Source organism: Microcaecilia unicolor, unplaced genomic scaffold (genome assembly GCF_901765095.1).
Source record: "Microcaecilia unicolor unplaced genomic scaffold, aMicUni1.1, whole genome shotgun sequence".
Classification (NCBI taxonomy): Eukaryota; Metazoa; Chordata; class Amphibia; order Gymnophiona; family Siphonopidae; genus Microcaecilia; species Microcaecilia unicolor.
The window spans coordinates 146,069-169,954 of record NW_021963135.1 but is presented as its reverse complement, the minus strand read 5'-3'; the positions used below and the strand labels follow the sequence as shown (position 1 = coordinate 169,954).

Here is a 23,886-nt window from a genome sequence, read left to right as displayed (position 1 = left end):
CGGCTGTGATTCATCTGTCCATGGTCTGCATCGTTCTAGCCTACTGATCTGGGTCTAGTAGCGACGAATGCCGCCTCTTACTGATCGATGGAACTGTTAATTGCATTCCCGAACCGGCGCGTTGAAATTCTGAACTCCAAGCAATCATGTTTCGAGATGCGGGCCCGGAAGGGAGGAGTGCGTGGGAAAGCAGGCACAATATGGAGAGGGAGGGGAAAAAGGGCTTCCATTAGTGAGGAGAGAGCACGCGCGCCTCCACACAGTCACTGGTGGTCTCCCAAAGTGTATAAGGATGGGGCGGTGTTCCAAAACTTTCTCTGAGATGGGGTTAATTGTGGGTAACTGAAATCTTGCTTGGCTGTGGGGTCTTCAGGAAAGATTTGTGGACCATTGCTGAAAAGGAGGGGGGGGAGGGAGGTTGTGGGGAAAGGAAGCGCTTTCTGCTCCATATGATCGGGTGCTAAGCCAAACTTTTTGGGAAGAATTGCTCAAAAGTAGGGGAGGAGGGAGGGAGGTTGTGGAGAAAGGAAGGCTTGTTCGTTGGGTGGGGGGGGGGTGGTTTGTGATGCGGCGAGGGGAAGGGGTCTGTGTTGCCCCACTCCCTGCCACTTGCTCCGAAGTGGCGGGGAGCGGCGCACTGACAGCTGATTCCCAGGCAGGGGGAGGAGTAGGGAAACACTGACGTCAGTGCGTGCCTGCCTACCAAACCACCTCCGAGGGAGGCATGGCCGCAGGCACATTAGAACGTTGGAGGTGAGAATTATTATATAGGATAACACTAGACACGATCCATACAAAACCGAAACCTTACCACATGACTGATTAACCTCTTTGCTATTAATGATCAAGCACTACCACCTTAAACCCTATGGAGAATAGGGTCACTCTATAGTCGATGACCTAAAGTTTAATACAATCCAATCTATCACTTAGGAATCTTCATGTAATACCATAATGCATTCTGATTTACCATGTATGTATGCACATGGTATATATATATACCATGATCTGTTCCATATATGTTATGTTCATGTATGTTACCATGTATGAACACCTTAACGCAATACCAATTGTAATTCTGTTACCCGGAAATGGCAACCGCCATTACGGCAAGTGTAAGCCACACTGAGCCTGCAAATCGGTGGGAAAATGTGGGATACAAATGCAACAAATAAATATAATATGTGAACAGCTTTGAATGTAACCACAGAAAGATGGTATATCAAGTCCCATCTCCTTTAAATAGTGTTATAAAATACACATAGTACTGTACAGATAAACAGAAGAGATGGTCCCTATTCTACAGAGGTTAAGATCTAGTTAACAGACAGACAGTAAAGAGAGACTACCAAGTCTATACGCAGGTTTACCTAAAGCAGCAGTGAATGTTATTTAGAAAAACTAATCCATAATAAAGATTTCTACTACATACTGGTAGCTACTTGTCTTGCCTGAGCCTAAAATTAGATTTGCATACAATGGAAGCAATACATGCAAATCAATTTCATGCATATATTCATTGTTGAAATCATGAAAATCCAACAGAGTTGTGGCCCTCAAGGACCATGGCTGCCCAGCCCTGGTCTAATATAATGTTAATTTATACCCATCTCTTCAAGCAAGCTTACCCAAACGACCCGACCTAACCCATACATATTTCTCTTATTCCGACAATGTCTATATATTAACCATGTCACCCTAACTACTCCATACTATCCTAGTCTTTCCTTCCCCATCCTTCCTTCACCATACCCATTCCTATTTCTCTATCTATCTTCATTACTCATTTTCCATGTTAACTCACACATTCTCAAGCCTTCTATTGCTATGTTACATTATAGTTCGTAATATTCTCCTTACTGAATCTAACAATTGTAATTCTGTTTAATATGTAAGCCGCATTGTACCTGCTTCTGTGGGAAAGTGCGGGATATAAATGTAATAAATAAATAAATTTAGTGATTCTGGTGTAGATAAGGAATTGGTTATTGGACAGAAAACAGAGGGTTAAATGGTCTTTACTCTCAATAGAGGAGGGTGAACAGTGGAGTCCTGCAAGGATCAGTATTGGGACGGTGCTATTTAATATATTTATAAATGATATAGAAATCAGAATGACGAGTGAGCTGACTAAATTTTCAGACAACACAAAACTATTCAAGGTTGTTAACACATGTGCGGACTGTGAAAAATTGCATAAAGACCTTAGGAAGTTAGAAGACTGGGGATTCAAATAGCAGATGAAATTTAATGTGGACAAATGCAAGGTGATGCACATTGGAAAGAATAATCCAAATCATAGTTACCTGATGCTAGGGTTCACCTTGGGGGTCAGCACTCAAGAAAAAGACCTAGGTGTCGTTGTAGATAATACACTGTAATCTTCTGTTCACTGTGCGGCAGCAGCCAAAAATGCAAACAGGATGCTAGGAATTATTAGGAAAGGGACGGTGAACAAGACAAAATACTATAGTGCCCCTGTATCACTCCATGGTGCGACCACACCTTGAGTACTGTGTTCAGTTATGGTCACCGAATCTCTAAAAAGATATAGCAGCATTAGAAAAGGTTCAAAGAAGAGCAACCAAAATGATAAAGGGGATGGAACTCCTTTTGTATGAGGAAAGGCTAAAGAGGTTAGGGCTCTTCAGCTTGGAAAAGAGATGGACGAGGGGAGATATGATTGAGGTCTACAAAATCATTTATTGACAAAGTGATATGTTCTAAGACGGAGAGAGAGAGAGAAAATGATGTCCAAGAAAACAGGGCATGAGATGATGGGAAGATGAAATTTGCTGGTCATAAGTTTGTTAAACTAGTACTGAAGAGCAGAAGGCAAAAGAAATAAAGGAAAGCAAACAGTAATCTTGGGCAATAACATTTAAAAACAATTAGACCTGGAAAGATGAGGGGAGGAAAGATGAACAAAGTCAAAACAATCCAGATGCACAATCATCACTTGGATTTTCCAAAATACATGTAAACTAACCACCAATGCAACAGTGAAGTTAGGCAAGGTGGAAGAAGTACCCTGCACCTCAAAATACCCAACAGAGAAACCAAAGAATATTTCTTCTCGGTGCAATCCAGATAACTAATACTTAACTCCACCATAACCTTATACTCTGGCACAGCCAAGAATCTATCCCAAAGTAATCAACCAATACAACATAACATTACAGGGTGGCCAACAATTCTTAACCTTAGAGATGCCAATCACTAAGGATTGGCTCAATGTGGCTTACAATGTTCCGTTATGGCATTCGCCATTCCAGAGTAAAAGATATAGTTGGTGTTTCATAGAGAATAGGATGACACAATAGAATTAAGGAAATAGGCATAGCAAGAACCAGTCAGAATGTAAGGTAAGTGGTGATGTGTTACAATTATTGATCGTTGTGGCATGTCTTGTTGAAGAGATAGGTCTTCAGGGATTTACGAAAGTTAATTACTTCGTAAATTGTTTTTAAGGTACGTGGCAATGCATTCCACAACTGCGTGCTCATGTAGGAAAAGCTGGACGCATGTGTTAGTCTGTATTTTAGTCCTTTGCAGCTGAGGATGTGTAGATTAAAGAATGTGTGGGCTCATCTTTTAGCATTCCTGGGTGGCAAGTCAATAAGGTCTAACATGTAGGCCGGGGCATCTCCATGAATGATTTTATGAACTAGAGTGCAGATCTTGAACCAGTGTTGCTTTTCTCTTAGTGGTTTAGCACTTTCGTATTTTGTTTTTCCAAATATGAGTCTGGCTGCAGTGTTCTGGGCTGTTTGAAGTTTCTTGATGATTTGTTCTTTACAGCCGACATAGAGTGCATTGCAGTAATCTAGGTGGCTCAGTACCACTGACTGTACCAGATTGCGAAAAATGGCCCTTAGGAAGAAAGGTTTTACTCTTTTAAGTTTCCACATTGAATGGAAAGGATTAATCTACTAGTCATTAAGCTCACTACAACCCATTCGTACTAGTCAATTTACTGTAGTTTATTGTAACACCAAGCTTTCGGAATGAACAAACAATGCTCAGCCTGAATGCAACTTAGTACAGCTGTGTGGTTAACCAACAGTTATCCGACATACAAGCCAAGACATGGCCAGCCTATCAATACACCCTAACGTAACCTAACTCTGTCTGTCCTGATTTAGATTGTAAGCTCTTTTGAGCAGGGACTGTCTTTTTCTTCATGTTCAATTGTGAAGCGCTGCGTACGACTGGTAGCGCTATAGAAATGATTTGTAGGTAGTAGTAGCAACTCTAGAGTTGCCAAGGGGCTTCACAATTATTCCAGTGTTTACCCCACTGCATACTAACAGTCGTAGTTTTCATTTCCCAATTGCATTACTTAAGGAAAGCAAAACTACATGTCCCTGCATGCAGTGGGATAAACCTTGTCGGGCGAATCCCAAAGCCAAAGAGCAACCTCACCTAGTAGTACTAAATGGCAAACAGTTCCTTAGACATTTTAGAGAAATGAATTGCATACCTCTGCTAACGTATTAAAATCCTCCTCCCCTCCATCGTAACAGCTCTCCAAATTCAGCAGTGGGCAGGCAGTATTCCTCTGTGCTGCTTCCCATGATCCCTCCCATCGGTCGGTCGGGATAGAGTCTAGACTCCTTTTGCGCAAGCTCAGAAGCCACTGTACAGCCGCGGGTTTGCCAGTGGCCCACCAAGCGGAAGTGACGTTTCAAAACGCACCCCGGAAGGAATTACGAAAACCAAGTGGGCGGTGCTTAATGGTTTATGCTCTGCAACTGTAACAAGTTAAAGATCAAGGCGTGTCGATCTTCAGGCTGGGAGCACCGAGCAAATATGGAAAACGACGATAGGTCTGTCTGTGAAAGCTAAAACCCGTTTCGCAGTCTCAATTACCGCTTGCTGTGTTCACGTGTCCAAATTAGAGTGGAGTGATATCCTCTCTCAATTTATGCCTAGATCTGGGTCCTTTACCCTAGGGCATAGTTGTCCCCTGTTGTCGTTCAGCCCTGACAGTTAGCTACTCTTTAAAGTGTTTCCGTCCTCTAAGCATTAGACTGCGTCCTACCAGGGATTTGGAGAAGTTGAATTCAAGTTTTGTTTTTTTTTTAGAACTGTCAGTTTTATCTCTGCTGTGCAAATTGGGATTTCTGTCTTAGGATGTGGGGCTCAAGCTGGGGAGAGAGTATAGAGTTTAGAGATCAGCGGCAGGGGCTAACCCTAAGATTTTTGGAGGGGGAGTAGACTTTAGTGTGGAAGGTGGTATAGATACATTGTTAACCTTACGCTACAGCCAGCTGGCACAATATAGTACTACAGTTAAAGCTTAGTCTGCAGTGGAAGATGGTCATAGCTCATTCTGTCTGGGCTTACCTGCTACAGTAATCAAAGTGCTACAGTTAATGCAGAATGTTGCTGTATGGATGATTACAGTCTGGAAACTATATGAACATATGATGTCAGGTCTGAAGCTACTGCATTAACTTCTAGTTGAAATCTGGATTCAATACAAGAGTGCAGTGATGGTGTTTAAATTGTTAGACGATGCCTTCCCAAAAGTATGAAACCGAGGTTGCTTATGGATTTTGCACATATTATTACTACTACTACTACTACTATTTAGCATTTCTATAGCGCTACAAGGCATACGCAGCGCTGCACAAACATAGAAGAAAGACAGTCCCTGCTCAAAGAGCTTACAATCTAATAGAGAGCTTACAATCTAATATTATGGCATCAGGATCAAAGCTTCTTACTTGATTCTGCTCTTGAGTACCTTTATCTGGAATATGTTAGATAGCCAGTGCTGTTCAAAGTACTAGGTTAAAGTATTTTTGCAAAAGTAAAAATAAATGTATATTTTAATACTTGAGTAAAAATATACTGAAAACCCCATTTAAAAATTTACTTAAGTAAAAAATGTTATTGCCCGATGTGGTACTTTCACTTTTTACTCAAAAGTATCATAACTACAATGGAGTAAAAAGGTTAACAATAGTTGCATTCAACAGCTTTATTGCTCTACAGTTCAATCCGCTTTGCTTTTAGTAAACTAAATTTTTGAAAATGACTGTCACTCATGTAAATGTGCTTCTGGGTCATTAATTCAGCACAGCTAAAAAGTTGCACTAGCAGAAAATGGATTGTTCAGTCTCATTAAAAAAAATTCCTTCGGATCAGGCCAGGTTGCAGTATTACTGGTGTCTTCTGACTGGGTTTGCAGGTTTTGATCAAGGGTATCTCTGAAACACTTGACTTTTGTATAGCAAAGAATACTTTAACATCTGCATTAGAAGTAGAGCTGTCTAATTAATCACTTGCATCTTTATCATCATGCTGTTCAATTACAAAGAAGACTTTCACAAAGTTGGAATTATTGTCTGTTGTTCTAACAGTTTTTCATCTGATGGCAAATTCTGTTTGAATTTATTCAAGAACTGATGCATGCAAGAACATCAAATGTGTGGGAACTCTTCAGTCTTAAAGCCAGACAAGCAGACTTCCTCTCTAAAATCTCCAATAAATTTTCTGTGAGCTGGCCACAGTAAATGAGAGCAGATAAAGACCTACATGGTCCATCCAGTCCGCCCAACAAGTCATTCATGCTTAAGATCGGCAGCCAGTAGCTCAGTTACGTAGGTTGACCTGCACTGTGTACAAGAAAAGATAGACAAACAGATCACTTTATCCAACTGCATACAGCCCATATTCTCTTCAAATATTGGGTTTCTAGATTATCCAGGCTCCTTATTTACAATTGTGTGCACATGTTTAGGTATTCTTGGTCAAACTGCATTTTTCAGTGAATTCCTAAATGAGCAGAAGTCACAACCTCTGTATGGCACAAAGGTAAACAACATTTTTTGAACATCAAACCTATAAATGGCAAGTGACCGACTCACCTGCAAATGCGCAGTAGAGACTTCCCTCTCTGTCCCGCCCCGCGTCAAGACGTGATGACGGGAGGAGGGGGGCGGGACAGAGAGGGAAACTGCGCTGAAAGGAACCGCTGACGTCGCTACCCCGCTCCCCCCCCCCCCAAGGTAGCCCCCACCGCCCCCCCCCCCCCCGGAGTCGCCACCACCCCCCCTTCACCCGGCCCGGGCCCTCTCTTCGTTATTCAACTTACAGCAGCGCCGAAACAGCAGCAAGCAGCAGCTCCCGTTGGCCTTCCTTCACTGCCTGTGCCCCGCCCTCGCCGACGTGACGTCACACGAGGGCGAGGCACAGGCAGTGAAGGAAGGCCAACGGGAGCTGCTGCTTGCTGCTGTTTCGGCGCTGCTGTAAGTTGAATAACGAAGAGAGGGCCCGGGCCGGGTGAAGGGGGGGGTGGTGGCGACTCCGGCGTGGGGGGGGGGCGGTAGCGGCTACCTTGGGGGGAGGGGAGGGGAGGGGACATGGGAGGTCTCAGAAGGAGGGGGGCCTTGGAACTGGGAGGGCTGGACTGAAGGGGGCCTTCCAGCTGGCTGGGAAGAAGGGGGGGCCTTGGAACTGGGAGGGAGGGAGGGAAGGAAGGGGGCCTTGGGAGCTGGGGGGGCCTTGGGAGCTGGGGGGCCTGGGGCCTTGGAACTGGGAGGGAGGGAGGGAGGGAGGGCCGGGGGGCCTTGGGAGCTGGGGGAGGGCCTGGGGCCTTGGAACTGGGAGGGAGGGCGGGCAGGCAGGGGGCCTTGCAGCTGGGAAGGGGGGAGGACTGGAGCCTTGGAGCTGGGAGGGAGGGCAGGGGGCCCCTTACAGTTGTGAGGGAATGGGGCCCCTTACAGTTGTGAGGGAGAGCAGGGGGCCTTGGAACTGGGAGGGAGGGAAGGGGGCCTTGGGAGCTGGGGGGGAGGGCCTGGGGCCTTGGAACTGGGAGGGAGGGAGGGGAGGGAGGGAGGACAGGGGGCCTTGCAGCTGGGAAGGGGGGAGGACTGGAGCCTTGGAGCTGGGAAGGAGGGACAGAGGGGGCCTTGGAGCTGGCAGAGAAGGAGGATGGCAGGGGGCTTTGCAGCTGCAACGGGAGGGGGGCCTTGGGGAAAAAAACATTCCAATACCCGCCCGTTTTTACGGGCTTAACGGCTAGTTTTAATATATAATTACTAGTTGATTGTTTTAACAAATGGAAAATTTGTAAAATGTGAATATGGCAGGTGTGAAAGTTTCAGATACCAAATAAATGTGTAAGATAAAACTGAAACCAAACTCTGTTTACAAAACCAGAAATACTGTGGGTCAATTAAAAAAAAACTTACTATGGGGCTCATTTTCAAAGCACTTAGACTTACTAAGTTTATTTATTTAACCTATGGAACTTTGTAAGTCTAAGTGCTTATAAAATACGCCTCCACCTATATTTTTATTTTTTAATTATTTTCTTTTAGTACATATGGTTAAAAATAGAGAAAAAGGACCTCAGACACCCAAATTGACACTACAGTCTGTGCTCTTTTAGAGCTGTCAAATTTGTCATTCCTTGGTCAAAAAAAACTCCATACTGTTTTAAACTGAAGCATAAGTAGAGGAGTGTGGTAGCCGTGTTAGTCCACTCTTAAGGTTATCAATAGAAATCAAACAAAATAAAACATGGAAAAGAAAATAAGATGATACCTTTTTTATTGGACATAACTTAATACATTTCTTGATTAGCTTTCGAAGGTTGCCCTTCTTCGTCAGATCGGAAATAAGCAAATGTGCTAGCTGACAGTGTATATAAGTGAGAACATTCAAGCATTGCTATGACAGTCTGACAGGGTGGGAGGATGGGGGTGGGTAGGAAGTATGCATGGGGACATCAAAGCATATCATTGGTATTCTTAACAGGGTGGGTGTGGATAGGTGAGGGGAGGGTGATCAACCGAGACATACAGCTTTATGGTTTATAATGGGCTAGGAACCCTAGGTCCTTGTTAAGTCCTTTCTGTTGGGTGTTAAAATATTCAATCATTCTGACTTCAAAGGTCTTACGTTCTTGTATGGTTTTAAAGTTACCTTTGAGGATTCTCACTGTGAATCCTCAAAGGTAACTTTAAAACCATACAAGAACGTAAGACCTTTGAAGTCAGAATGATTGAATATTTTAACACCCAACAGAAAGGACTTAACAAGGATCTGGGGTTCCTAGCCCATTATAAACCATAAAGCTGTATGTCTCGGTTGATCACCCTCCCCTCACCTATTCACACCCACCCTGTTAGAATACCAATGATATGCTTTGATGTCCCCATGCATACTTCCTACCCACCCCCATCCTCCCACCCTGTCAGACTGTCATAGCAATGCTTGAATGTTCTCACTTATATACACTGTCAGCTAGCACATTTGCTTATTTCCGATCTGACGAAGAAGGGCAACCTTCGAAAGCTAATCAAGAAATGTATTAAGTTATGTCCAATAAAAAAGGTATCATCTTATTTTCTTTTCCATGTTTTATTTTGTTTGATTTCTATTGATAAACTGAAGCATATAAATTTAACAAAGTACTAACATAGTAAACATAGTAGATGACGGCAGAAAAAGACCTGCACGGTCCATCCAGTCTGCCCAAGAAGATAAATTCATATGTGCTACTTTTTTATTTGCACTGTCCTCTTCAGTGCACAGACCGTATAAGTCTGCCCAGCACTATCCCCGCCTCCCAACCACCAGCTCTGGCACAGACCATATAAGTCTGCCCAGCACTATCCCTGCCTCCCAACTACCAGTCCCGCCTCCCACCACCAGCTCTGGCACAGACCGTATAAGTCTGCCCAGCACTATCCCTGCCTCCCACCACCGGCTCTGGCACAGACCGTATAAGTCTGCCCAGCACTATCCCCGCCGCCCAACCACCAGCCCCGGCACTGACCGTATAAGTCTGCCCAGCACTAGTCCCGCCTCCCAACCACCAGCCCTAGCACAGACCGTATAAGTCTGCCCAGCACTAGCCCAGCCTCCCAACCACCAGCTCTGCCACCCATTCTAGGCTAAGCTCCTGAGGATCCCTTCCTTCTGCACAGGATTCCTTTATGTTTATCCCACGCATGTTGGAATTCTGTTACCATTTTCATCTCCACCACCTCCCGCGGGAGGGCATTCCAAGCATCCACCACCCTCTCCGTGAAAAAATACTTCCTGACATTCTTCTTGAGTCTGCCCCCCTTCAATCTGATTTCATGCCCTCTCATTCTACCGCCTTCCCATCTCTGGAAAAGGTTTGTTTGCGGATTAATACCTTTCAAATACTACTACTACTTAACATTTCTAAAGCGCTACTAGAGTTACGCAGCGCTGTACAATTTAACATAGAGGGATGGTCCCTGCTCAAAGAGCTTACAATCTAAGAGACAAATGAACGGTCAGTCCGATAGGGGCGGTCAAAATGGGGCAGTCTGGATTTACTGAATGGTAAGAGTTAGGTGCTGAATGCAGCATTGAAGAGGTGGGTTTTAAGCAAAGACTTGAAGATGGGCAGGGAGGGGGCTTGCGTAAGGGCTCAGGAAGGTTGTTCCAAGCATAGGATGAGGCGAGGCAGAATGAGCGGAGCGTGGAGTTGGCGGTGGTGGAGAAGGGTACAGAGAGGAGGGATTTGTCCTGTGAACGGAGGTTACGGGCGGGGAACATAAGGGTAGATGAGGGTAGAAAGGTAGTGAGGGGCAGCAGACTGAGTGCATTTGTAGGTAAGAAGGAGAAGCTTGAATTGAATGCGGTATCTGATTGGAAGCCAGTGAAGTGACCTGAGGAGAGGGGTGATATGAGTAAATCAGTTCTGGCGGAATATGAGACGTGCAGCAGAGTTCTGAACAGATTGAAGGGGGGATAGATGGCTAAGTGGGAGGCCGGTGAGGAGTAAGTTGCAGTAGTCAAGGCGAGAGGTAATGAGAGCTTGGATGAGAGTTCGGGTGGTGTGTTCAGAGAGGAAAGGGCGAATTTTGCTGATATTAAAGAGGAAGAAGCGGCACGTCTTGGCTATCTGCTGGATATGCGCAGAGAAGGAGAGGGAGGAGTCAAAGATGACTCCGAGGTTGCGGGCAGATAAGACGGGGAGGATGAGGGTGTTATCAACTGAGATAGGAAGAGGAGGCATGGGTTTTGGTGGAAAGACGAGGAGCTCAGTCTTGGCCAAGTTCAGTTTCAGGTGGCGGTTGGACATCCAGGCAGCAATGTCGGATAAGCAGGCTGATACCTTAGCCTGGGTCTCTGCGGTGATGTCTGGTGTAGAGAGATATAGCTGGGTGTCATCAGCATAGAGATGATACTGGAAACCATGAGATGAGATCAGGGAGCCCAGGGAAGAGGTGTAGATTGAGAAGAGAAGGGGTCCAAGGACAGATCCCTGGGGAACACCAACAGATAGGGGGATAGGGGTGGAGGAAGATCCATGAGAGTGAACTCTGAAGGTGCGGTGGGAGAGATAGGAGGAGAACCAGGAGAGGACAGAGCCCTGGAACCCAAATGAGGACAGTGTGGCAAGAAGTAAGTCATGATTGACAGTGTCAAAAGCGGCGGATAGATCAAGGAGGATGAGGATGGAGTAGTGGCCTCTGGATTTGGCAAGGATCAGGTCATTACAGACTTTAGAGAGTGCTGTTTCTGTCGAGTGAGCACTTATCTTCTTGATTGCCGCATACAGACCAGCAATTAAAAAAGTAAAATATAGTAGTGAATTTGTCTTAACCAAAGGAGGCATATCCATTTTACTTTCACAGCTTCCTCAGGGGTTAGTTCAGTAAAACCACTGCACCACGCAACATCGGGTGCCTGCCATGATCCATTTAGTGGTACAATCAAAGCGGGTTACATCTTGCATTCAGGCACTTTCATTGTGCCTAGTGAGCTCACAATCTAAATGTTGTGCCTGGGGCAATGGTGTTGTGCAAAATGCAGATTTTGACAGATTAAACAATTTATTCTCAATTTTTATTATGCAGCCACAGCCTGCCTCTGATCCTGCTCCAAATCAGTACGGCAACACCTGATAGCCAAGGTTTCTTGAATTCACATTCAGTTTTTACCTCCACTGGGAGGTCATTCCACACATTCACCACCCTTTCTGTGAAACAGTATTTTATTTATATTTATTTATTGCATTTGTATCCCACATTTTCCCACCTATTTGCAGGCTCAATGTGGCTTACAGAGTTTTGTTATGACATAGTCATTCCAGGATATCAGATAAGCTTCTGAGGATCCATTCCTTCTGAACAGGATTCCTTTATGTTTATCCCACGCATGTTTGAATTCCGTTACCATTTTCATCTCTACCACCTCCCTCGGGAGGGCATTCCAAGTATCCACCACTCTCTCCGTGAAAAAATACTTCCTGACATTTTTCCTGAGTCTGCCCCCCTTCAATCTCGTTTCATGTCCTCTCATTCTACCACCTTCCCATCTCCGGAAAAGGTTTGTTTGCGGATTAATACCTTTCAAATATTTGAACGTCTGTATCATATCACCCCTGTTTCTCCTTTCCTCCAGGGTATACATGCTGCTTTTTAATATATTTATAAATGATTTAGAGATGGGAGTAACTAGCAAGGTAATTAAATTTGCTGATGACACAAAGTTATTCAAAGTCGTTAACTCGCGACAGGATTGTGAAAAATTACAAGAGGACCTTACGAGACTGGGAGACTGGGCGGCTAAATGGCAGATGACGTTTAATGTGAGCAAGTGCAAGGTGATGCATGTGGGGAAAAAGAACCCGAATTATAGCTACGTCATGCCAGGTTCCACGTTAGGAGTTACGGACCAAGAAAGGGATCTGGGTGTCGTCGTCGATAATACACTGAACCTTCTGCTCAGTATGCTGCTGCGGCTAGGAAAGCGAATAGAATGTTGGGTGTTATTAGGAAAGGTATGGAAAACAGATGTGAGGATGTTATAATGCCGTTGTATCGCTCCATGGTGCGACCGCACCTTGAGTATTGTGTTCAATTCTGGTCGCCGCATCTCAAGAAAGATATAGTAGAATTGGAAAAGGTGCAGCGAAGGGCGACTAAAATGATAGCGGGGATGGGACGACTTCCCTATGAAGAAAGACTAAGGAGGCTAGGGCTATTCAGCTTGGAGAAGAGACGGCTGAGGGGAGACATGATAGAGGTATATAAAATAATGAGTGGAGTGGAACAGGTGGATGTGAAGCGTCTGTTCACACTTTCCAAAAATACTAGGACTAGGGGGCATGCGATGAAACTACAGTGTAGTAAATTTAAAACAAATCTGAGAAAATTTTTCTTCACTCAACGTGTAATTAAACTCTGGAATTCATTGCCATAAAATGTGGTGAAGGCGATTAGCTTAGCAGAGTTTAAAAAGGGGTTGGACGGTTTCCTAAAGGACAAGTCCATAAACCGCTACTAAACGGACTTGGAAAAAAAAACAAAATCCCAGGAATAACATGTATAGAATGTTTGTACATTTGGGAAGCTTGCCAGGTGCCCTTGGCCTGGATTGGCCACTGTCGTGGACAAGATGCTGGGCTCGATGGACCCTTGGTCTTTTCCCAGTATGGCATTACTTATGTACTTATGTTCAGGTCCGCAAGTCTCTCTTCATACGTCTTGTAATGCAAATCCCATACCATTCTTGTAGCTTTTCTTTGCACCGCTTCAATTCTTTTTACATCCTTAGCAAGATACGGCCTCCAAAACTGAACACAATACTCCAGGTGGGGCCTCACCAATGATTTATACAGAGGCATTAAAACATCTTTTCTTCTGCTGGTCACACCTCTTCTCTATACAGCCTAACAACCTTCTAGCTACGGCCACCGCCTTGCCACACTGTTTCGTCGCCACAGTTAGTGAAGAAACAGAAGCTGCAAAGAAGGTGGATATTTCAGTAAGACAACATAAAAAACAGACATTCTTCAAAATTAACCTTGACGAAATATGAAGATTTTGGAATGGCCTTTACAGCCCCAGACTTAAATATCATTGGAAATCTGTGGGAAGCTCTCCAACAGTGCAGTGTGCGCAAGGAGACTTAAGAATATAAGTTCTGCAAGGAAGAGTGAAAAAATTCCGAAAGCAAGAACAGAACAGCTTTGAGCTGACTGCAAGAAATGTTTGGATGTCCAAATTTTGCACATGCCATATTCATTGTTTTCTTATTTTGAATGTGTAAACAAAACTTGTAAATAGTAATTATGTGTAAAAAATTGCAGAAAGATGTTTGTATTTTGAGCTTCCATACCATGTAGAGGTCATGTCAACTTCTGTTCATTTAGAGATTTATTGAAACATACACTTTGATTACGGGTGTCTGAACTTTTGCATGCAATTGTATCGTTTACTATGAATGTTCAACAATAAGTCACTAGAGGGAGGCGATCATATTATGATAATCGTAGTAAGTTCATTTGATTTGTCACCTTTCATATTGCATCCCAGTAACCTTTTAGGGGAAAGGAAAATGGGACTTTCTGTGGTTTTTGCAACTGCATTCAAAGCGGTTTACGTAGCATATATAGGTATTTATTTGTACCTGGGGCAATGGCGGGTTAAGTAACTTGCACAGAGTCACAAGGAGCTGCAGTGAGACTTGAAAACAGTTCCCTAAGATCAAAGTCTGCTGCACTAACCACTAGGCTACTCCACCACTCCAATGTGAATTACTTGTGAAATGAACATACAGCCCTTTTTGGAGCAGATGGCCTTGCAACACAGTTTTTTCTTGCACATGGCCTATAGCTTCCATATGACCATTATCTCAGACAAATGGGCAAAAAAAAAATGGTATCTATAACTATGATCTTAAGCTTAGTGATATCCAGAAGCTTTTATCCTTGGATTACAGTAAAAGAATAAGAACTTTACAATCAGAAGAACAAAATTTGAAGATCCCGGATGGGCTGCTGTGATTGCAGGCTTTTCAGTCAGCTGGATACTGGGAAACACTAAGTCAGAGTGCTAGAGTGGGAACATGGAACTTCCTCATGATGCAAGATTTCTCTGTACTTGTTATTGGCCAATCTGTCTTGCAATGTAATTGTACTTCTCTTTTGCAGTTTCATAATGGGTTCTGTTTTCTATTGCATACTTCTTTAAACAAAATGATCAATGAAGAAAGATGTAAGTGGCATCTGGAAGCTGGGGGCAATGCATTTTTTAAAAGTGACATGCACAGGATTTATGGTGCAGAAGCTGTATTTAAGCAGATGGGTGTACGAAACAAAGGTTAAGAAAAACCTACCCGAAAAGGTCTTTGTTGCCATTCATATTCTTAATGCTTCCTTCTCTGCTGTCTGAAGGTTGGGGGAGGGTGGCGGCGGCGGCTGCAATATCATATCTGGTGGTGTCGCAGAACAATGTACATGAGGAAGCAGAAGCAAAAAAAAAAAACCCCTAGAGTTCTGTCTCAGCAACCGCTTTGAAGTTCAACAAGAAATTTTTACGTGCAATTTTACGTACGTATTTAATCATCATACTTATTAAACAATATTTAATTATCTTAAGCTATGTTGATGTTACTGATATTTTAGTGTTACTACCTAGCGATTGTTGCATGTTAAAAATATTTGAGTAAAAATGCCATTCAAACGATACAATTAACAGTGTGTCAGGATTTCACAGTCACGTGAATGCTCAAAGTGTCCACCCCCAGGCCTTCAGTAGCTTTGGGAAGTTCTTAACAGCCTTGTTGATCAGTCCTTGTAGCAAGCTATCCTAGATCATCATATGCAGTGCTTCTTTCAGTTTGGCAATTGTGTGCAGCTTTGGGTGGGTCTTGTGATAGGTCTCCAACGTTGCTGCCCAGATAAAAGTGTATGTCACTGTGATGTCATGAACAGTAAGCCGGTCCCCCCTTTATTTTGTTTTTCTCCAAATAATGGTAGTTTTACAGTGCAAACGTTTTTGAAAGTGTGATTATTGCTGGATGGTCACGCTAAAAAGTCTGTAACTTTGCCACGTTTAAAGGTATCTCATTCCGCTCGGCACATAAATGTAGATTGTAACAGCAAATAAAGCTGTACAATTTCACGTTGAAATTCCAAGTACTTGCTGAGAAAACAGCAAAAAACTAGGGGTTGTTTTTTTTTTTTTTTGCCTCACCCTGTATGTGTAAAGGGGAGTCCTGTACACCCCGCAGTGTGTGTGGCATCCTGGCCTTTTCTAGAATTAAGTGATTCCATCATCCCATGAAGAAGAAACAGGCAAACGAGAGGCCTGATCTGCACAGCTTAAAGTGGCATTTACAAAATATGAGACCAGCAAATGAATTCTATTTTTGGCATTTGTAAAATTGCCTCAGTGCTGCTTTAAGACCTTCAAGGTTTCCTCCTGCTGTAATTTTATTTTGTAACTTTCATTTTACAGTTTGGAAATTCTTCAGACATGGAACTAGCCTTCAATGGAAGGAGAAGGAAACCCATCTAACACACCATTTTTTAAATGCAATTATTTTAATGATTTTTAATCTGTCTCTGAATTGTTTCTGTATTCATCATTTTTAAGAAATAGATCATTAGGTAATGGTATAACTGTAAAATATAGTCTGCTGTACAACTGTCCTCTTTAGTGAACGTTAACATGTGCTTTTATGGATTTAACTCTTTGATCTGCATTGCGTTGGCATAAAATACTTTTCTTTTCATAACTGGATTTCAGGATTCCGTCTATCCTTCACCAAAGTGAAAATGGTGAATACCCCTTGCCAAATCTCGCCCCCAGGCACCAAGAGCTTATTCCTACTCCACTTGGGCCTGTAAGTATCACAGCTGTAAATAATGCCAAACTGATGCTTTACAAGTGTAAGTTATGAAGCCATGGCAAGATCTGAATAACACAATGTGTCTGGTATATTTATTTTAGTTTATAAGAAAATATGATACTCTCGCTGAGATAATATTTAACCATCTCTCTGACCTCATGTGCAACTTTCTCTAAATCAGTCACCTACTTTTTAACTCTTTTTACTCTCTTAACTATCTATATGTTCCATCTTTGCGTTACCCTTCACTATCAATTAAAATGTCCTATTACGTATTGTGTTGACATTGTAAGTACTATACTATGCCATACTTTGTATTGTTTGAATATTTTGACTGCTATAATTGCCCATTGCTCATGTTTGATCTATTCTTACTGTACACCACCTTGAGTGAATTCCTTCAAAAAGGCAGTAAATAAATCCTAATAAATAAATAAAATAAATACTGGGTCATAACAAAGATTTATCAAGTCCAGTATCCTGACAGTGGCCAATATAGATCATTCATGAGCCAGACACATCATTTTATTGAAGGGTAGATCTGTTCCTTGATGCTTACTCCCAAGTTTTATAAATTCCTAGCACCCACCTGGGGCTAACCCTGCGGCCACCTGGAGGGTCTGTCCCCAGCACTGCTCAGGTCTGCCTGCACCTGCCGCTTGTGCTCGATACTAGCACCCTCCTCCCCACCTCTGGGTGAGTCTCCCACTCTCAAGTTATTCCCTGGTGATTTCTAGGTTACTGGGGCCACACTCTTAGGGGTTCCACAGTTCCTAGAAAACACCCACAGACCTAAACCACAAACCACTAGGATTCTTAGTCAGTCCAGGACAACAGAGCTAATAATCTTTATTGTCACAAAATTAGAACAGTGAACCATATAAAGCAGATGGAAAAGTAACAGACAATAACAGGTAACTGAATACAGGTTAATATTAAAACTGTCTAAACACTTTGCCACTACCTGGGTAGTTCTTGGGAAGCTTCAGGAAATGAACTGCTCACAAGCCTTGAACAGGGTCTTAGGACAGAGCTGTTTACCTCTGTGCTCCCATACTGAGACTAAAGATGACCTCACAGCTTAGGCAGGAAAAACTGTCACTTCTGTAACAGCTTTACAAAAAAAAAAAAAAAGACAGTCACCATTTGCTGGCCAAACAAGAGAAATGCCCTAAGGAACTAATATGTCATACATTCACATAATAATAAGTTACAGACATAAATCCCCTCTTTCATCACAAGTGGTTTTCTCAAATCTATGATGGCTATTGATTTGTGAACTTTTCCTCTAGGAAAGATGCCTAAACCCTTTATAAACCCACCTATATTAACTGCATTGATCACATTCACCAGTAGTAAATTCCACAGCATAATTGTATGTTGAGTGAAAAAATATTTTCTCTAATTTTTTTTGCTTTAAATGTGCCACTTATTATTTTCATGGACACTACATCTCCCTGGAGAGCTATTCTGGATATGAGCGGATACTGCATCAGCTGGATGGTAATTCCGAGCTCCTGCATGGGTTTCCTGTTCTCATGGCACCACAGGGCCTGTCAAAGTGAGAAGGCAGACAGGTCCCATACTGAATTTTAATTTCAAACTTGATGCCGCTGGCATGGAGAGCAAAGGGCAGGTCAAGATGGAGGCATAGCAATAACACTTCAGCCCCCAGCAAAGTGTGGCACTGGAGGCAGTTGCCTACTAAGTCCCTCTAGGGATTAGGTTTTTGTGAGCAACAGTTTTAATTATGTGCCCAAAATGTTTTGGTTACATTTTCCTGTGTACTGGGACATATTTTCCCTGGGGTTGTCAGTGATGCCACTTTAGCGTCCCCAGCTGGATCTGCCAGTGGGCCATTAAGCCAGTCCAAATAAGACACGTTAATGTTATTTTTTCTTGTCAGACCATGAACTGCTATAGGTGTTCCAGCCTGTGTTTCAGGTAATTGTTAATTTTGCAAAATAAACTAGCCTTTGTATGAGGAAATACGTATTGGTCCTTTTAATTTTTTATTTTGTTGTTATAATCTTTCTTTGCATTCTTCCTTTGCATTGTAAATGGCTTTGTCTGGTGGGCACTGTGAGGACTTCTGCAATCTCTCATGCACTGTGTGTAAAAATATTCTCTCTCTCGTGACAGATAAAACCCTGGTCTGAGTTGTCATGGCCCATCAGGGGTTATTTCTGTCTAACTATCTCCTCGCTTGTGGTTGTGTTGGGACTTACCATCATGAATATGACTACCCAGCAGGGGGAAGATTTCTCTATCTCCCTCATTCAGCTAATTGGTATTGGTGAGTAATCTAGTTTCCCCCATTTGTCCCTTTACTTCATTTTTGGTAGCAGTCTGTGCCAGGGGCGTAGCCAGACTTTAACGGTAGGGGGTCCCAGAGCCGAGGTGAGGGGGCACATTTAACACCCCCCCCATTGCCGACACCTCCCCTCCCCCCACCCGCCATTACCAACACCTCCAACAACTTTGACCCCCCCACCGATGCCCCTCTCGACCCCCCGCCATCGCCTACCTTTGCTGACGGGGGACCCCAACCCCCGCCAGCCGAAGTCTTCTTCCTTCGTTTGGTTTCTTCTGACTGAGTCGGACGTCCTGCACGTACAACGTGCAGGACGTCAGACTCACAGAAACAGAACGAAGCCCTGCAGATCACAAGGCTTCGTTCTGTTTCTGTGAATCTGACGTCCGACTCAGTCAGAAGAAACCAAACGAAGGAAGAAGACTTCGGCTGGCGGGGGTTGGGGTCCCCCACCAGCAAAGGTAGCAGGCGGCAGGTTGGCGGCGGGGGGGGGGGGGGGGGTTGAGAGGGTCGCCAGCAGGGGGGTCCAGGCCCAAATCTACGGGGGCCCAGGCCCCCGTGGCCCCATAGCAGCTACGCCCCTAGTCTGTGCCACTTCATCCCACAGCAGCAGAATGGTATCATTTAACTCTCTCTTACAGTCAGTGTATTTGGTATTACCATTTGCAGTGCCTCTTGCACAAATTGTATGGTGAAGCATTTTATGCAGCTAGTGGGGCACATTTTGAATGGTTAAGGTTTTGCATTGTACACTACACCTGTGGAAATTAATAGTTTAATTTAAAAATCATTTTCTTTTTAGTTAGTATTGGTAACTGTATTAGTGAGTTCAGATGGAAGGCTCAGGCCTACAAATACAGTTCCAAAACCAGGACTGGCCTGAAATCTAATGCAGCAACTTGGAATGCTTCACATGCGTCTCCAGGTTTCCTGAGTTTTGATCCCCCTGGAAAAGCTGTTGCATGAGCACTCTGAGAGTTATTGCAGATCTTAGTTCTCATAGAAAACTAGTGTGAGAGTAGAATCCTCACCCTCTAGTTTGCATAATATTTGCATAACTTACTAGGCTTTGATTTGAAGTGGTTCATGGCCTTCAAGTATTCTGTTAAAGGTTTGGGAGGCCAGGACAGTTGGAAAGGTCAGAGGAGGATGTGGCCTTCGCCTCTCGACAGATAAGGTGTAAGAACCATTAACCATGAGTCCTACGTGCCCACGGACGTAGGGCTCGTGATTAATGGTTTTTCCTCCTAGGTTTTGGTTTTTTTTTACATTAACCGGTGAGCACTGGGTCCTTTTGAAAATGACCAATGATAAGATTAGCTCCAATAATAGTGTGACCGCTCATTTAAACACTGAGCAAAGGGTGATCTCTTCGAGACCAGTCAAGCTTGGAAGCATTGAGGTCCAATTGGATAAAAGTAGTAATTCAGACATCTGTTGGGATAGCAATATTCAAGTACCAACTGGGAAATAGAATAAGGAATTAGATTAAAACCAGTGGTTCCCATAATTTAGATTGTGTTAAGTAGTATACTGTGCCATACTTTGTATTGTTATTTGAATATTTTTACTGCTGTAATTGCTTGTTGCTCATGTTTGATCTATTCTTACTGTACACCGCCTTGAGTGAATTCCTTCAAGAAGGCAGTAAATAAATCCTAATAAATAAAAAAATGACACTGGGCTAGTCTTACTAAAGTGTGCTACCAGGTTAGTGCATGCTACTGCTGTTAACACATTGTAGTGGTAAAAGGTCCAATTGCATAGAATGGGAGCTGCAGTATATTATGTGCATTAATGCATGTTGGTGCACAGTAATGCACTTTAGAAAATCTAGTGCATTGTAAATAAAGGGGGACAACAGAAATTGAGAACAATGATCTTCCTAACTGATAGGATCATACTTCCATTAAAATGACTGCATTACCTGGCATCGGGTCACGGGGATAATGGTTGGCATTGGGTCACTGAAACAGAAGCTACATTGGCCAGCACTGGGGGTAGCTCGCTGCATATGGCATTTCTGCTTACGGGCTCTGCTTCTTATTCTCTGCAGTGTTTTGCATGTACTATGTGACGCGAGCGATTCTGCAGGAGAACCGTCAGGAACTCATCATCTTTCTGCTTTCTGTCCTGCTGGTGATGGGCCGCGCTATCATTAACTTCATCGTCTTGTCTGATAAGGGAAAAGCCAGCCTCCTGGTCAGTAGCTCTGTAATAGGGAAAACAGCCTACCCATCATGCTAGAGAAAGTATGAATACGTAGCCCTGCTGTCCCTGAACAAATTTCTTCACCAGATGCCCTTTAAGAAATGTTGACTTGAAGGTTTTGCGTGTGTGTGTGTGTGTGTGTGAGTGAGTGAGTTACTTGGAGGCAGGACAGAGCATGTTTTGTAGGTGGGTTTTAAGCTTTGAACACAAGGCATAGAGGGCAGAATTCAGTAAGTGGTGCCCATCGTTAGGTGCCCTTGATAGAAAACTATCTTAGCACTCATTTTGCACCTAAATTTAAGCACCAGCATTTACACATGCCAAAACCTGGCGTAGAGGCTGGCGCCCAATGTATGGTAACTGGGCACGCAGTTGATAGGCACAATGTTATAGAATAGTAATTTTGGGAATGCCCATACCCTTCCCATGGCCACACCCCATAAGGAGTTGTGCGCTATGAAATTTGGGTGCATGTTATAGGGTGCAGTGCAGATACGTGAGTAAATCCTACTTAATGCCAATCAATACCAATAATTGATATCAGCTGATTAAGTAATCAGTTGAGGTGTGGATACCGTGTGCCCAGTTGTGGGTGACCTATATTGTTGCCTAGTTATGTACAATATCTGTGTATGTTATGTATATTTCTACTCTTCTCCTGTGCATATTTGATTGTAATCTGCCAATGATAGTAGATTGTGCGGAATATACATTTTTGAATAAAATAAAAGAAATATAGAGTCCAGTGGAGAGTTCCGACTGAAAAACCCAGCTCATAAGGCACCAAAGTGTCTTTATAGTCGGTGAGTGGTACAACAATTCCATCCTTTAAAAACAGTGTCTCTGGCTGTCTGACAAGAGATAAAAGGTAAGACTCGTGTCTTGATGTTGGTTGACCCCCCCCCCCCCCCCCCCCCCCCCCCCCCATATCTTTACATCTGCATCTTATAGCGCAATTTTATAAAGGCAAAGTATACACCTGTTTGCTTTTATAAAATTACCCCAGGACAGTGATTCCCAAACCTGGTCCTGGAGGCACCCCAGCCAGTCAGGTTTTCAGGATATCCACAATGAATATCCATGAGACATGTTTGCATGCACTGCCTCCACTGCATGTAGATCCCGCTCATGAATATTCATGATGGATATCCTGAAAACCTGGCTGGCTGGGGTTCCTCCAGGACCAGGTTTGGGAACCGCTGCCCTAGGAAAAGTAAGTGCACGAAGCAGATGTAATTGTGTGCGTATGTGCCAATAGGAATAGGTGCATAAGAGCATAGTTTACAAAATGTACACAAGTGTTGATCCTACCTTACGTTCCGCCTATTCTCTGCAACAGAGAATGCTGACACAAAGGACTAAATTCGGTAAATGGTGCTGAAAAAAAATCTGCACGGAGCACTGTTCTATCAATAGCGCCTAAGTACCTGAATATATGTAAACCGCTTTAAATGTAGTTGCAAAAACCTCAGAAAGGCGGTATACCAAGTCCCATTTCCCTTTCCCCTTTGAGTTGTGTGCCGTTTACAGAATAATGGTTAGGTGCAGATCCCATTGTTCATTATTCACCGAGGACAAGCAGGCCGGTTGTATTCTCATATGTGGGTGACGTCATCCGACGGAGCCCAGTACAGATACTGCCTAGCATATATTAGTTAAAGAAAGTTCTAGCAGCATCCCACTGTGCATGTGCGAGTGCCATCGTGCCCAAAGCGCGAGCACAGATCCGTTTTTTCTTTTCCATGGAGTTAGGTGGATGCGTCTTTGCACTCAGCGTGTGCTTTCCTCAAGTTTTCAAATGCCTTCCTGTGCAGGTTTTTATCCCTTTTCCTCAATATTTTAGTTTCTGTACCTTTCCCTGTTAAATCTTAGTTATTTTCAGCCCTTCAAATTTTTTTCTTTCTTTTTTTTTCACAGCTCTTTAGGCCTTACGTTTTGCCCCTTTTTTCTTTCAAGATTGTTGAGTTTAATTTGACTGTGATTCTTTTCTCAATGTCTAAGAAGACCCCCCAGTGGCTTCAAGAGGTGAATCCAATGAAAATGTTTTCTATGATGGGCCTGTACAATTGATGCATTGGGTGCCTAGGACCACCAGGCTGATTCTTGTTCTCTCTGTTTAAAAATGCAGTTGAGGACACAGAAAGCACGTCTGGTCCAGCAAGAGAAACTTTTTTGGCTCCTCGGAGGCCAGCTCATTGACCTTGGCACCGGAAGCATTGACCTTGACTGCATCAACCACTAGGAGTGTACTAGCATCAAGAAGCTGTCCACCTCCCTCAACATCAGGCGCTGATATCAGGCCCAGGGACCAGTCAGCATCGGAGCTGGCACAGAAGATGTGTATGAGTTCGACGTCATCACCAAGGGATCGTGATGCTAAGTATCGAGGAACTCCAAGAATCATCGGCATCAGTCCTTGTTAAAGCTGGTACCCGAGAAGCGCTGGGACCAAGAGGACCACTCCCCCTTTTTAGTGGAGGTGCCAGTCTTTGGGCAGCCAGGTTCCCACTTCTGGTTCAACACAGACACTTCTCCAGGCTATCTCTGAACCAGTTCCCCAACCTTTGCTGATGTCTGCCCTAGATGAACATTACCAGTTACCAGTCCATGCTCAGGCAGGAACTGGTGCAGATGTTCCAGCTGCACTCAGGCATTGAGGGCATGTGCACCAGCTGCATCTCAGCACCTTCCTGAGGCCCAGATTCTGCTTGTGGAGCAGT

At 43.6% G+C, this 23,886-nt stretch overlaps 1 protein-coding gene across 2 annotated transcripts in view; it reads left to right on the top strand.

The window, feature by feature from the left end:
- Positions 1 to 4,750: 4,750 nt before the first annotated feature.
- LOC115458990 overlaps positions 4,751 to 23,886 on the top strand; it is a 44,305-nt gene continuing 25,169 nt past the window's right edge. Inside the window, exons 1-4 of one of the 2 annotated variants that reach the window (XM_030188852.1) lie at positions 4,751 to 4,829; positions 16,539 to 16,635; positions 18,784 to 18,937; positions 21,012 to 21,157. In XM_030188852.1, the coding sequence (XP_030044712.1) occupies positions 4,813 to 4,829; positions 16,539 to 16,635; positions 18,784 to 18,937; positions 21,012 to 21,157 (414 nt within the window). In that variant the 5' untranslated portion in view covers positions 4,751 to 4,812. Of the gene's footprint in view, positions 4,830 to 6,504; positions 6,612 to 16,538; positions 16,636 to 18,783; positions 18,938 to 21,011; positions 21,158 to 23,886 lie in introns of those variants that run through there. The other variant, XM_030188851.1, reaches the window with a different exon arrangement.